This window comes from Engystomops pustulosus, chromosome 10 (assembly GCF_040894005.1).
Source record: "Engystomops pustulosus chromosome 10, aEngPut4.maternal, whole genome shotgun sequence".
In the NCBI taxonomy this organism is placed as follows: Eukaryota; Metazoa; Chordata; class Amphibia; order Anura; family Leptodactylidae; genus Engystomops; species Engystomops pustulosus.
In genome coordinates, this window is record NC_092420.1 from 46607178 (window position 1) to 46623598 (window position 16421).

The 16421-nt window shown below is 45.0% G+C and overlaps 1 protein-coding gene across 3 annotated transcripts in view; it reads right to left on the minus strand.

Annotated features, from left to right (window-relative positions):
* PLA2G4A (phospholipase A2 group IVA) overlaps positions 1-16421 on the minus strand; it is a 265938-nt gene that overhangs the window by 236569 nt on the left and 12948 nt on the right. The window contains exon 2 of one of the 3 annotated variants that reach the window (XM_072127074.1): positions 323-424. The exons of the other annotated variants lie outside the window; for them this stretch is intronic. Within the exon in view, the coding sequence (XP_071983175.1) occupies positions 323-355 (33 nt within the window). The 5' untranslated portion in view covers positions 356-424. The remainder of the gene's footprint in view (positions 1-322; positions 425-16421) is intronic. 3 annotated transcript variants of the gene reach the window in all.

The window sequence follows — 16421 nt, forward strand, 5'->3', positions numbered from 1 at the left end:
CTACCGAGGGTGTTAGCGCTGGGTTTTGCTGCGATATGCAGCAAAGCCCATTTCTGTATGAAGAGGGCTCAGCCCGCGAGCCCTCTTCATACACCTTTGATAGCTCTGCAGCGGATATATCCGTCATGGAGCGTGAAGGGGTTAAAAGAAGTCATGTGCACCACATGTACAAAGCATCCTGCCTACAACTGCAAGTTTTATAGAAGATTGCGGCAAGCTTTTTATGTGCATGTCTTTATTTCTTTTAATAATTTTCTGTAGTGACAGTTTTGTATGGCTGCATTGGCACATAATAAATGCAAAAGAGGAGAGACATACTTACTATTATATACTGATAGGGATCTATGGATGCCATGTGAAGTAAACTGTGACCACAGTGTTACGCAGGGTATTTTTCTTCTAATAGAGCAGTAACTTGGAAATTCTATATAAATAAGATGAGAGATATATTTACTAACCCTAGCAAGAGCAATATAGTTCAGTTATATCCCTGAAAAAATGGTCAATATACAATCTAAATCCCTGATTTCTTTAAAAGGAACCTACCACCACGAATTCTACCTATAAAAGGTAGAAAGGGTGGTAGATGGATGTAAGGGACGTGAGGATAGCTCTTTTTAGAGCTAATCCTCACGTCTCCGCTAACTTTTGGTAAACTTTATTCACCTAATATGTAAATTTAGTTATGCGGCTACTGGGGCGTGGAGTAGCCGAGCACGAGGCTACACAACGCGGCTACTCCACGCCCCAGTAGCCACGTTACTCCTCCTACCCTGTTGCGTAGCTGCGCGCCCACGTCTGACAAGCCGGCTACTGCGCATGCATAGTAGCTCCGGCCTCGAAGCTGTGGCTGCCCAGCATGCGCAGAACGCCAGCATGTCGGACGAGGGCGCGCAGCTCCTCGTAGCTGCGCGCCGCACACAAGAGGGTAGGAGGAGTAACGTGGCTACTGGGGCGTGGAGTAACCGCGCCGTGTAGGCTACTCCACGCCCCAGTAGTCGCATAACTAAATTTACATATTAGGGGAATAAAGTTTACCAAAAGTTAGCGGGGACGTGAGGATTAGCTCTAAAAAGAGCTATCCTCATGTCCCTTACATCCACCTACCACCCGTTCTACCTTTATAGGTAGAGTCGTGGTGGTAGGTTCCCTTTAAGAATACAAATTACACATAAAACAGGGAATTCAATCATCTATAAATTAACATAATTTCATACATTGATTATATATAACATTCAATATACATCACAATAGGCAGGACTCCATTCGTTCAGAAAGCACAGAATCATCAAGCAAGTAATGGAAAAAGAATATATATTTTACAGCGTCAATTGAACCGAGAAAGTTAAAACCAGTTCAGCCGTTTAGAAATAGAAATACTGCAAAAGAACTTGAAATATCTTTGAGAACAATAAACATAGGGCCACATGTATCTGTTGTTTTTGCGCCTTTTCATTCAGGCGCACCAGTTTTTGCGGCATTTTTGCGATTAAACGCCAAACTAGCCGCACAGCAAAAATAACCAGCTTTCCCTCATCTATCTTACCAATCCAGATGTTTTGCTGCGCCTAATGATATTCATCACTTGCAACGTTTTCATTTAGGCGCAAAAACGGGCGCAAAAACACTCCAGCCCGAAGGTGGCGTTATCTGAGAAGAAAGCACTGAGCCCCTTTGCAGAACAGCTCATTTCTAGCAGCAAAGCTCAGCCAGACACTGGTACATATAATAGATACATTAGATACTCTGCAGACAGGAGCTGCAGACTCTATTTACAGTTCATCACCTTCTATTTACAAAACAATCTGCAAAACGCTGAGCTCACAGCAAAAGAGCAAGAGAAGTTTGCAGATACGACATACAAGTGTCCCCCATGTAATTCTGCACAGAATCCCCCTCAGACACCAGTGTTTCTGAGAGGGATACTGTGCAGAATTACAGGGGTTCAGCAGGAGATCAGCACTGGGGGATCCCCTCCAGGAGAAGCCCCTGCTGAGGAGGTCACTGGGTGCAGGGTGTCACACACCTGGGTGCTGCTGTGAGTGTTATCTTCATTCTGTAATGTGGGAGAAGCAGAGAGGAGCTTATAGCAGGATCACATGCAAGTGCCTGAATCTAACATTGCGCCTAAACCGCGCCAAAATTGCGTCTAAACTGTTTTAAAGTAAAGTGATTAATAAGAGGCAGAAAATATACTTATCACAGATGGTTGTAGCTTGTGATAATTCTGGCAAAACAGTGCGCCAGAATTTAGGCGCAACTACTACACTTAGGCGCACAAAAGTGATAAATGTGGCCCATAGCATTTACTTTACTTTTTCACATCAATGTAAGACAAGAGGTTGTATTCATGACTAATAGCAGCCATCACAGCATACAATGGAACTAGTGTTCACTCTTGTGGATGCTGTAGTTGTGAATGAGGTCTGCTATTGAAAAAAAAAAAAAGAAGATAAAGGAGAAATAGTAACTAAATAGTTGAAAAATATATCAAGTGGCCAGAAACTGACACACACTGTGACTCCACCTTTCCGATTAACCTATTACACAAAAGAGCTATGTAGACAGACTTCTTACTCATTCCTAGATCTTTGTCTCCTTTTTAAAACAAAAAAAATTCTTGACGCTTTGCTGTGTCAGGGTTAAATACAATACTAAAGTATGATCCAAATACATTACATACTATACATAACATACAGGATTTATTATCAAAGTCTATGAAAAACTACCAGATAAGAAATAAGACAAAATCTACAAAAGGAATATACGTATATATTGTTCTACTATGTTCATTCAGCTGAGAATCAATTTGATCCAAGAAAGTTGTATCGGCTTTTTTGTGTGACAACTAGAATAATTAAACAGTATATGAATGAAAAGTGAGAAGCCATGCCGATAAAATATTTGACTATTGTAGGAACAATAAAATGCAGAAAATACTTCCTTGGACTTATTTTCTGGCAATTTACAGTTAAAACTAACTGGAGAGGAAGGACGAGCTGTCTTAAGAGTTTTTTCTCTAGAGGATTTTTAGAAGACTGTTCATGTTAGGATTGTTCGGAAAGTGATGCAGACAGACAAATAGTGAGGTTTGTTATATTCCATGTTTACTTATACAACTTATTTTAGGTTGAAGTGTTCTTTTAAGTGATTTCTCCACATAGAGATATGATCCATCTCATGCCATATTTAAATATGACTCACATACAGACTAAGATATTTTGAAAGGATTTAAATGGTTTTCCCATCCTGATTGCATAATGTCTATTTAACCCCTTAAGGACGGAGGGTTTTCCGGCTCATTTCTCGCTCTCCAAATTCAAAAATCCATAACTTTTTCATTTTTACGTGTACAGACCTGTGTGAGGGCTTATTTTGTGCGTAACAAATTTTACTTTCCCGTAATGTTATTTATTTTAACATGCCGTGTACTGCGAAGCTGAAAAAAAATTCCAAATGTGGAAAAATTGAAAAAAAACTGCACGTGCGTCACGTTCTTGTGGGCTCAGTTTTTACGACTTTCACTCTTCGCTCCAAATAACACGCCTACTTTATTCTTTGGTTCGGTGCGATCGCGGTGATACCAAATTCATATAGGTTTTATTGTGTTTTAATACATTTTCAAAAATTAAACGAATGTGTACAAAAAAGAAAAAAAATTTTTTGCCATCTTCTGACGCTAATAACTTTTTCATACTTTGGCGCACGGAAATGTGTGAGGGGTCATTTTTTGCGAAATGAGGCGACGTTTTCATTGCTACCATTTTGAGGTCTGTGCGACATTTTGATCATTTTTTATTTCATTTTTTATGTTATGTAAAAAGGTGTAAAAGTCGCATTTCGGACATTTGGGCGCCATTTCCCGCCTCGGAGGTCACCGCCGGCCGTAACTGTTTTTATATTTTGATAGATCGGGCATTTTGGGACGCGGCGATACCTAATATGTCTGTGATTTTTACTGTTTGTTATGTTTTATATCCGTTCTAGGGAAAGGGGGGTGATTTGAACTTTTAATATTTTATTAATTTTTTTTATTTTTTAAACTTTTTTTTTTCTTTTTTTTTTCACTATTTTTTAGACCATCTAGGGTACAATAACCCTAGATGATCAGATCGCTCCTACCATATACTGCAATACTACAGTATTGCAATATATGGCGTTTTTGCAGGTCTTACATTACAATGAGCCACTGGCTCATTGTAACGAACCTGCATAAACCATGTAGCCTCGTGTCAAGAGAAGACCCGAGGCTACCATGGTAACCGATCGCCGCCCCCCGATGACGTTCGGGGGCGTGGCGATCGAAAAAAAGATGGCGGCGCCCACGCGCCGCCGTCTTTTAAACGCCGCCCGCGACTTTGCGGGCGGCGTTTAGAGGGTTAATAGCCGCGATCGGTGCAAGCACCGACCGCGGTTATTAGCGGTGGGGGTTTTGTGCAAAATGCAAAAACCCCCACCTCTGTATGAAGAGGACTCAGCCCGTGAGCCCTCTTCATACATCCCTTATACCTCTGCGCCGTAGAGCTACGGCGCAGAGCGTTAAGGGGTTAATAAATGAAGGTGTGTGTGTGTGTGTCCGTGTGTGTGTCCGTGTGTGTGTCCATTATAAGTATCTGCACCTTTGCGTTTACAATCACCAAATTTTGCACAGCCGCTCTCTGTAACTCAGGGAATGTCATTTTGGGCCGAAATTTTAACCCTACGCTTTCCAAAATACATTTATTAACCACCATATACAGGAGCCATTGTCTGCTGCTGTGGCAGTTAGAAGCCGAGCCGTGATTTTGTCACAGGTCATTAACCCCAGGTCATTAACCCCTTCCCACACCCTGACATAACTGTACGTCATAGGATGCGGGCAGTTCCCTCACCTTGACGTAGAGTTACATCACAGCTATCACCGCTACAGTACACAGTAGCAGGGATCCCGCATGTTTAACCCTAAAGACGCTGCAATCATAGTGACAGCAATGTCTATAGTGCATTGCATAGAAGATCGGCACCCTCCATGGACTCCAGGCTGCCTTCAGTAGCAGCCTGTTAGATCGTGCATTTAGTACAATCCTAACAGTGCTAATGTCAGTCTATGCAGAATTCATAGACTATGTAATATGCCCAAATACATTAGCATACCTCCCAACCGTCCCGTTTTTGACGTGACAGTCCCGTTTTTTGAGCTCTGTACACGCGTCACGGGCGGTTGGGAGAATGTCACGGCTTCCCCCCCTCTCCCCCGCTTTGTCCCGCCTCCTCCTGGCCCCGTAGATAAGAGCTGCAGAGCAGCGGAAGCATCGGAGCCAGGAGGAGGCCCCGCCCCCTCCGCGAGTCAAGTCGGAGCCCGGGAGAAGACTTAATGACTGGAACCAGGAGAGGTAAGAACCTGAGGGGACAGGGGGCCACAGGAAGAGGGGGCCAGGAGGAGGATACAGGAGAGGGAGAGCTGGAGGACACAGGTGAAGGCTGCTGGGGGACAGGAGGAGGCTACTGGGGGACAGGAGGAGGCTACTGGGGGGCAGGAGGAGGCTATTGGGGGGCAGGAGGAGGCTATTGGGGGACAGGAGAAGGCTGCTGGAGGGACAGGAGGAGGCTACTGGGGGGACAGGAGGAGGCTACTGGGGGGACAGGAGGAGGCTACTGGGGGGACAGGAGGAGGCTACTGGGGGGACAGGAGGAGGCTACTGGGGGGACAGGAGGAGGCTACTGGGGGGACAGGAGGAGGCTACTGGGGGGACAGGAGGAGGCTACTGGGGGGACAGGAGGAGGCTACTGGGGGGACAGGAGGAGGCTACTGGGGGGACAGGAGGAGGCTACTGGGGGGACAGGAGGAGGCTACTGGGGGGACAGGAGGAGGCTACTGGGGGGACAGGAGGAGGCTACTGGGGGGACAGGAGGAGGCTACTGGGGGGACAGGAGGAGGCTACTGGGGGGACAGGAGGAGGCTACTGGGGGGACAGGAGGAGGCTACTGGGGGACAGGAGGAGGCTACTGGGGGACAGGAGGAGGCTAATGGGGGACAGGAGGAGGCTAATGGGGGACAGGTGGAGGCTAATGGGGGACAGGTGGAGGCTAATGGGGGACAGGTGAAGGCTGCTGGAGGACACCGGAGGAGGCTAATGGGGGACACCGGAAGAGGCTGGAGGACAGGAGCTGCAGGAGGAGGATGGAGGTCACAGGAGGAGGATGGAGGTCACAGGAGGAGGATGGAGGTCACAGGAGGAGGATGGAGGTCACAGGAGGAGGATGGAGGTCACAGGAGGAGGATGGAGGTCACAGGAGGAGGATGGAGGTCACAGGAGGAGGATGGTGGACATGAGCTACAGAAGGAGGATGGTGGACATGAGCTACAGAAGGAGGATGGAGGACATGAGCTACAGAAGGAGGATGGAGGACATGAGCTACAGAAGGAGGATGGAGAACAGGGAGATACAGGAGGTGCAGGAGCTACAAGAGGAAGCTGGAGGCCACAGGAGGAGGATGGAGGACAGGAGCTACAGAAGGAGGATGGAGGACAGGAGGAGGCTGGAGGACAGGAGCTACAGAAGGAGGATGGAGGACAGGAGGAGGCTGGAGGACAAGAGGCCACAGGAGGAGGATGGAGGACAGGGGGGGCACATGAGGATGATGGAGGACAGTAGGCTACAGGAGGAGGAGGGAGGAAAGTACACTACAGGAGGAGGATGGAGGGCAGGAGGAGGCTAGAGGACAGGGGGCTACAGGAGGAGGCTAGAGGACAGTGGGCTACAGGAGGAGGAGGAGGATGGAGGACAGGAGGAGGATGGAGGACAGGAGGAGGATAGAGAACAGGAGGATACAGGAGGAGGATAGAGAACAGGAGGACAGGAGGAGGATGGATGGAGGACAGGAGGAGGATGGATGGAGGACAGGAGGAGGATGGATGGAGGACAGGAGGAGGATGGATGGAGGACAGGAGGAGGATGGATGAAGGACAGGAGGAGGATGGATGAAGGACAGGATGATACAGGAGGAGGATGGAGAACAGGAGGAGGATGGAGAACAGGAGGAGGATGGAGAACAGGAGGAGGATGGAGAACAGGAGGAGGATGGAGAGGAGGATGGAGGATAGTGGAGAAGGATGGAGGACAGGAGGATACAGGAGGAGGATGGAGGATACTGCAGAAGGATGGAGGAGGATGGAGGATACTGGAGAAGGATGGAGGATACTGGAGAAGGATGGAGGATACTGGAGAAGGATGGAGGATACTGGAGAAGGATGGAGGATACTGGAGAAGGATGGAGGATACTGGAGAAGGATGGAGGATACTGGAGAAGGATGGAGGATACTGGAGAAGGATGGAGGATACTGGAGAAGGATGGAGGAGGATGGAGGATACAGGAGGAGGATGGAGGATACAGGAGGAGGATGGAGGATACAGGAGGAGGATGGAGGATACAGGAGGAGGATGGAGGATACAGGAGGAGGATGGAGGATACTGGAGGAGGATGGAGGATACAGGAGGAGGATGGAGGATACTGGAGGAGGATGGAGGACACAGGAGGAGGATGGAGGACAGGAGGAGGATGGAGGATACTGGAGAAGGATGGAGGATACTGGAGAAGGATGGAGGACAGGAGGAGGATGGAGGACAGGAGGAGGATGGAGGACAGGAGGAGGATGGAGGAGGATGGAGGACAGGAGGCCACAGGAAGAGGATGGAGGACAGGAGGAGGATGGATAACAGGAGTCCACAGAATGAGGAGGATAGAGAACTGGGACCACACCATGTGAGGAGGGGTGGGGGTAGGGGTACAGATAGGATTATGTATAAATTTGGAAGATTAAATAAAAGTGGAAAACCAAATATAAAGGGAGGATAACATTAAAGAGGTGTTTTATATGTTGCAGAGTTGCAGGGGGGGTCCACGGGGGGTGGGGGGCAAAGTAAGGGGCATTGTTCTATGTGGGGACCATCAAGGTCAATATTATACTATGCTTGTGGGTGTGGCGATGGGCGTGGTTTAGAAGAAGGGGAGTATGCATTAGTGATCATGTCCCACTATGGGACAAAATAAATCTGTGAAAAAAGTTTCTTTTTCTTTCTACAATGATGAAGACCGGCTCCTTCCTCATGACATCTCCAGCAAGCTGTTGTGTCGTATACACCCATATGAAACCCTCTAGTTGGAGTAATATAGGAGTGATGCCACAGCTGGAGGTGCATTTCCTGGAAGCGTGGAGAAGGCAAAGATCTATAGGCATTAACCATGGCCTTCAGGAGCTGTGATGGGGTGATAAGACAAGTCATCTAATTGCCACTTAGTAATGGGAGCAGACAAGGTCTCATAATCCAGCGAGGGGTGAAGGAGGGCATAATTTAGGGAGATTGGCCCTATTAAACCAAGCTCTGCAGCTGGGGTTCCTGTAATTTTCTTTCAAGCTTGCTAAAACCTTTGCAGCATAGTGTGAGGCCTGCATATATGGAAAAAAAAAAAGCAATCTGCAGGTCAGGGAATTTTTCCTGTATTTCTGTAATTGTATAGAAATTGCGGTGTGGGTTGCCCTACTGGAAGTTGGGATTGCGGATGAAGGACAAATATGGGGAATACGAGGGTTCAAGACTGAAACGTCATCTCAGTCTTGACCATGCGCACCAGGTGGACATTAGTAAAGGGTTAGATCTCGTCTGTGTGGTCAGGCGGTCATATGTAGCGTGTAATAAGTTGGTTAGGCCTACACCTGATGCAAAGTATTGATCTATGAAGAGGTCTGTGTAGGGGTTTACGTTAGTGTTATAAAGCTAAGTATGTGAGAGAGGAAATCTGCCACTTAAAGGGCAGGTTCCTTGTCTGTCTGGTTCCCATAAATATAACTATCTGTTCCCTCTATTAACCGTAATTGTTGTGTAGGAACCTGTGTATAGCGAGTCGATTAAGTTTTGAAAAGGCCTACCAAAGTTCCTCCTGTTCACTGTCGCTTGTAAGGAAGGCCAGGAGACCGCGTCAAAGGCCTTCTCTGCGTCTAACCCTAACAGCATGGAGACCTGCCCATCACTCTCCGATCCCGCTATTGTAGCTGCAATCACCCGTCGAATGTTTTTAGTTGGCGCCCTTTTGTCAATCCCGCCTGAGTTGGTTGCAGTATATAAGATAAAATAGATTGTAAGCAAGAAAGCAAAATGGCTGTCAGGAGTTTATAATCATTATTAAGTAAAGTTGTAGGGAAATAGGAGTTCAGAGAGTCAGGGTCTTTATTAGGTTTCAATAAAAGTATAGTCCTGGCCTCTGTAAATCTATCCGCCATGATACCATCCCAATATGTTAAATTTAACAGTTCAGTGAGAAGTGGGATTACTTCAGGCACTAATATTTTGTAATATTCTGCTGATAGGCCTTCTGACCCTGGCACCTTTCCTGAGCGTGATCCTGAAATGGCACCCTTGACCTCCTTCTCCAGTATCTCCCTCTGTGCCTCAGTCACCCCTGGTATGAAGAGAGAATCAAGGAACGTCTCAATACTGGTCATGTCTGTGGGTACAGCCCGATATAGATCTTCAAAATAGTTATGTATCAGGGATGCGGCCTGAAATTGGGTCTCATAGGCGGAAAATGGGTTTGGTGGTTCTCCAGGGTTTGGTCAAAGATCCCAGAAGTTTGCCCATATAATTACCTCCCCTATAATATTTGTTTTGTGCTCGCCCAACACTCCAGTGTGGCTGTCCTTGGACATAGGTGTCCAACAGTCTCTTAGCATCCATGTAGGCCTGTTTAGATTGTGGTGTTCTGAGGGTGGCCTATGTCTGTTGTGCCTGCAGTAAGGAGGTGTGAAGCATTTCAAATTTCTCCAGTGCCACTTTGCGTTTGGGTGCTACGTAGGCTAACATGTGGCCTCTCATAACGAGGTGTGTTCTCCGACGAGGATGCACGATTCTTCAAAATCGTGTGTCCATTTTCCTGCATGTGTCACTTCCCTGCTGAGGTCCGCTGGAGTTCACCTTCTTCTTCCCGGGGTATGTGAGTGCATCGTCTTGCAACACAATTTGAATCGTAAATCCCGCACTTAGTCTGAATCAGTCGGGTTGTCTGTTGGACAGATGTGTCGCATGCAAGTAAGTGCCAAAATCCGATCGCGTGCGCCAAAAACCCCACTTAAATGCGGCAAATCGGAAATAGTCGGGAAACCCGACGAAAATATGCCGTGCGGACCCTTAGTAAATGTACCCCATTGTGTAATCCAGACATCACATAATGAGAGTTGTTCGATTAAGTGTGATAGCGATCTAGAGGAAGGTGTTGGTCTACTGTCGGATGAGGAGCGGTCAAAGTAAAGGGTCAGTCACTGCGTTGAAATCTCCCCCCACTATGAGATTTTGTGCGTCTACCTCCAGCATCATTTCAATCAGTTTAAGAAAAAATTCAGTATTGGACCCGGGGATCTCTGAGGGTCACACAAAAATAACAAATAACTAGAAACATAAGTAACCAAAAGCAAATGTCAGCATCTTAAAGTGCAGACTTCATGTAATCTAGACTCCCCAGATCTTCACTATATTTCAGTCTACAGCGCCTATGTTGAAATGACGTTTAGCTTCCTCTGGATCTAAAAACATCAAGGTGTGCCCTTTGTGCTGGACTCGTAGGCAGGCAGGGTACTGTAGTTGGAATCTTGTGCTGTGGTCGTGTGCATAGAGGCAAACTTCTATGAACCATTTTCTACGCTGTGATACTGGGGCAGAGAAGTCCTGAAATAAGAGGATGCGCTGCCTTTGAATTGTGAGCTGTGCTTGGCTTCTGTAGACCTTAATAATTTTTTCCTTCAAAGTCCAATGAAGATATTTGGCAATAACTGGTCTAGGAAGTCCTCCTCCGTTATCTCTCGGGGGTCCTATACGATGTACCCGCTCAATGGACATAGGGTCTTGAGGGCAGTCCATTTGGAGGGCTCTCGGAAGATCTTCAGTGAGATATTTTGTCAAGTTATCTCCGGTGACCGATTCTGGAACACCCACAAATTGCAGGTTATTTCTACGGTCCCTGTTTTCCAGGTCTTCCAGCTTGTTTTGTAGAAACTCCTACATTGTGATTCATTGTTGCACTGATTGTTCCAACGCAGTGACCAACATTTCTGTGGCAGAGACTCTAGTTTCCATCTCTCCTATGCGCTGCATGTTGTTGGTGAATTGCATTAGCGCATTGTTTATCGAGGTGTGAAGAACTTATTTCTTATCTATAAAAGGAACCGAGAGACTTCTTGAGCAACCGCTGCTGCCTTCCCTATCCATTGTGGGTTCCGGTGATGAGGGTGTCTCATATGCTGGCGACAGATTTGGTGGGGTGATGTCGTCCAGAGAGGACATAAACATAAAATATACATAAAACAGAAACATAAAATATTCCATGATAAAAAATGATTGCTTGAGTTGAACCATCAGCACATCTATGGCCAGAAGCTAGGTCTCTCAGAGGTCTGTCAATATTCTGCCCTATCCAGAGACAAGAATAGTAACCAGTGAGTGTTGTTTATTTGCTTTATTAGCAGCTGCCTGGCACTGGTCACTAAAATGAACCATCCACAAATGCTGGAAGTCTTTATCAGCTGCAGTCTTACTAAGTAATTGACTGTTTAGAACATAATTGTACTTTTTGTTTCCATGGCCCAAGAGTATAACCTTACATTTATCTACTTTAAACCTCATCAGCCATTTTTAAGCTCATCCCACCAGCTTCCACATTCCCTCTGTACTGCTATACTATAGGCCTTGGAATTCAGTACTCTACACAGCTTAGCATCTTCTGCAAGTATTGAAACTTGACTGTGCAAACCATCTATAAGGCTATGAATAAAAATATTTAAAAGAAGAGGGCTCAATACTGACTCCTGTGGCACCCCACTGCTAACATCAACCCAATCTGAGAATGTGCCATTAATAATTATCCTCTATTTTCTATCACAAAGCCAATTGCTCACTCAAATACACCTATATTCCTCTAGTCCCAGCAGTCATTTTTTCTATCAGCCTTTTATGCGGCACTGTATCAAATTTGGACACAACTTCCAACTCCCGCAGGTCCATTCTAGAACTTACCTCTTCAAAGAAGTCAGATTAGTCTGACAGGACTGGTTCCTCATAAACCTGTGCTGATGCTGTACAGCAAGATACTCCAGGATAGCATCTCTAAGAAAAATCCTCAAATATTTTCCCCACAACAGAAGTTAGACTCATAGTTCTGTAGTTTCCAGGATCGCTTTTTGATCCTTTTTTGTATATTGGCACCACATTTGCTATGCGGCAATCAGTGTGCATAATTTATGTAGCATCAGGGTGAATGCCATATAGGCCAGGTTATTTGTCTATTTTTTGTAGCGAGGCAGCGCCATACCTGTTTCTGGGTTAAGCTGTTGACATTCTAAAGAGAATTTACATTATTCCTCATAATGTCTTCAACCATGGAATTGTCTTGGGTAAAGACTGTTGACACTGAAGGTGACATTCAATAGATAGGCCCTTTCCTCATCTAACTCTACCATGACCCCTAGGTTATTCTTCAGAGGGCCCACACCCTCCGCTTTTAGTTTTTTTATCATTTATATACTTGCAAAATAATTAAGGATTATTTTTACTTTCCTTGGCAATATTTCTTGTAATCATTTATTTTTGATGCCTTTATCGTTTTTTTTAACAGAATTTATTTATCTCTATATAATCCTGTAACACCTCATGTTTTAGCACTTTAAATGCCTTATCTTTCTCATTTATTGCTCAACTTACAGTACTAGTTAACAACATTGGCTATTTCTTGTTTCTTTTATGCTTTTAGGTTACCGTATAAACTTGAGTATAAGCCAACCCGAATTTTACCATTTAAAAAATGGGAAAAGCCTAGAGGGGTAAATGCATTGATCATAGACTCTGCCTAGTACATAGCTAGCAAGCCAGTCCCCCATGCCACCGTATAAAGCCAGACAACCCCCAGTATAAAGTTTGCCAGCCCATGCCCCAATATATACCCAGCATATACCAGTATACAGCCTGAAAGTACACTCACCGGCCACTTTATTAGGTACACCTGTCCATATGCTCGTTAACACTTAATTTCTAATCAGTTAATCACATCGCGGCAAATCAGTGCATTTAGGCATGTAGACATGGTCAAGACAATCTCCTGCAGTTCAAACCGAGCATCAGTATGGGGAAGAAAGGTGATTTGAGTGCCTTTGAACGTGGCATGGTTGTTGGTGCCAGAAGGGCTGGTCTGAGTATTTCAGAAACTGCTGATCTACTGGGATTTTCACACACAACAATCTCGAGGGTTTGCAGAGAATGGTCCGAAAAAGAAAAAACATCCAGTGAGCAGCAGTTCTGTGGGTGGAAATGCCTTGTTGATGCCAGAGGTCAGAGGAGAATGGGCAGACTGGTTCGAGCTGATAGAAAGGCAACAGTGACTCAAATCGCCACCCGTTAACAACCAAGGTAGGCAGAAGAGCATCTCTGAAAGCACAGTACGTCGAACTTTGAGGCAGATGGTCTACAGCAGCAGAAGACCACGCCGGGTGCCACTCCTTTCAGCTAAGAACAGGAAACTGAGGCTACAATTTGCACAAGCTCATCGAAATTGGACAGTAGAAGATTGGAAAAACGTTGCCTGGTCTGATGAGTCTCGATTTCTGCTGCGACATTCGGATGGTAGGGTCAGAATGTGGCGTCAACAACATGAAAGCATGGATCCATCCTGCCTTGTATCAACGGTTCAGGCTGGTGGTGTCATGGTGTGGGGAATATTTTCTTGGCACTCTTTGGGCCCCTTGGTACCAATTGAGCATCGTTGCATCGCCACAGCCTACCTGAGTGTTGCTGCTGACCATGTCCATCCCTTTATGACCACAATGTACCCAACATCTGATGGCTACTTTCAGCAGGATAATACGCCATGTCATAAAGCTGGAATCATCTCAGACTGGTTTCTTGAACATGACAATGAGTTCACTGTACTCAAATGGCCTCCACAGTCACCGGATCTCAATCCAATAGAGCATCTTTGGGATGTGGTGGAAGGGAGATTCGCATCATGGATGTGCAGCCGACAAATCTGCGGCAAGTGTGTGATGCCATCATGTCAATATGGACCAAAATCTCTGAGGAATGCTTCCAACACCTTGTTGAATCTATGCCACAAAGAATTGAGGCAGTTCTGAAGGCAAAAGGGGGTCCAACCCGTTACTAGCATGGTGTACCTAATAAAGTGGCCGGTGAGTGTATATAGCCAGCATCTGCCCCCAGTATATAGCAAGCCCATTTTTTTCAATCTGCCCTGTTTCACAATAAGTGGTTATAACTTTGGAATGCTTCAACATATCAAAGTGATTTTGACATTGCTCCCTGAAGACACTTTGTACTTCCTGATAGTTGAAAATTTTTGCTGGTTTTGCGTTTATTTATGAAAAAAACAGATATTTGGTGTAAATTTGGAAAAATTCTCAATTTTTGAAATTCAAAATGTCATAACAGAAAAACGACTTGATAAGTAACGTTTACTAAATGTCTGCTTTATATATCTATCCTCTTATTTTTGTAGGAGATTATGAGACTTTGAACTTTAGGTGTGATTTTTCACATTTTAACCCCTTAACGCTCTGCGCCGTTGCTCTACGGCGCAGAGGTACAGGGAATGTATGAAGAGGGCTCACGGGCTGAGTCCTCTTCATACAAGGGTGGGGGTTGTTGCATATTGCAGCAAACCCCCACCGCTAATAACCGCGGTCGGTGTTTGCACCGATTGTGGCTATTAACCCTTTCATTGCCGCCGGCAAAGTCGCTGACGGCATTTAAAAGACGGCTGCGCTTGGACGCCGCCATCTTTGTTCCGATCGCCGCGCCCCCGAACTTCATCGGGGGGGAGGTGATCGGTTGCCATTGTAGCTTTGGGTCTTCTTTTGACCCGAGGCTATCTGGCTTCTGCAGATTCGTTACAATGAGCCAGTGGCTCATAGTAATGAATGTGCTGCAAAAATGCCATATATTGCAATACAGAAGTATTGCAATATATGGTAGGAACGATCTGACCATCTAGGGTTAATGTACCCTAGAGCAGTGGTGGCGAACCTTTTAGCAACCAAGTGCCCAAACTGCAACCCAAAGCCCCCTTTATTTATCCCAAGGTGCCAACCAAAAATTAAAGAAGAAACTTATTGTCGCACTGTACATGGAGAATTGTGGAGCTAGCAGGAGGACCTCCAAAGATAATTTGGCCCTGTCCACACATTCTCCCTCTTCCTACAGTCACAAGCAGCCAAGTAAGTATCACTTTAAAATATCACTGAAAGCAGCATATTTCAAGTTGCTTGGAACTGCAAGAAGATTCTTTTAGTACTGTCTGATGTGCTGGGGTGGTGGCCTGGGTGCCCACAGAAAGAGCCCTAAGTGCCGCCTCTGGCACCCGTGCCATAGGTTCGCCACCACTGCCCTAGAGGGTCTAAGAATTAGTGAAAAAAGAAAAAAAAAATTAAAAATAAAAAAAAATTATAAAATATTAAAAATTCAAATCACCCCCCTTTCCCTAGAACTGATATGAAACATAATAAACATTAAAAATCACATACACATTAGGTATCGCCGCGTCCCAAAATACCCGATCTATCAAAATATAAAACCGGTTACGGCCGGCGGTGACCTCCGAGACGGGAAATGGCGCCCAAATGTCCAAAATGCGACTTTTACACCTTTTTACATCACATAAAAAATGGAATAAAAAAATTATCAAAATGTCGCACAGACCTCAAAATGGTAGCAATGCAAACGTCGGCTCATTTCGCAAAAAATGACACCTCGCACAGCTTCGTGCGCCAAAGTATGAAAAAGTTATTAGCTTCAGAAGATGGCAAAAATGTTTTTTTATTTTTTGTACACATTCGTAAAATTTTTTAAAATGTATTAAAACACAATAAAACCTGCATCAATTTGGTGCCACCGCACCGAACCAAAGAATAAAGCTGAGGTGCTATTTTGAGTGCACAGTCAAAGTCGTAAAAACTGAGCCCACAAGAACATGACGCACGTGCATTTTTTTTTGAATTTTTTTTCAGCCTCGCAGTACACAGCATGTTAAAATAAATAACATTACGGGAAAGTAAAATTTGTTACGCACAAAATAAGCCCTCACACAGCTCTGTACACTTAAAAATGAAAAAGTTATGGATTTTTGAAGGTGGAGAGCGAGAAATGAGCGAAAAAACCCTGCGTCCTTAAGGGGTTAATAAAATATGCATAATCATGCTTTTGAGGGACCAGCTCAGATTTCAAGTTACTTTGAGAGACCTAAATAATAGCAAAATAAATTACCTCATTATACAAACTACACCCCTAAACATATGTAAAATAACTTTTATGAAGTTTGTTAACCGTTTAATTGTTTAACAGGGGTTAAAAAAATAATAATAATAAAATAAAAATTGGGTGCTATTTTGAAAT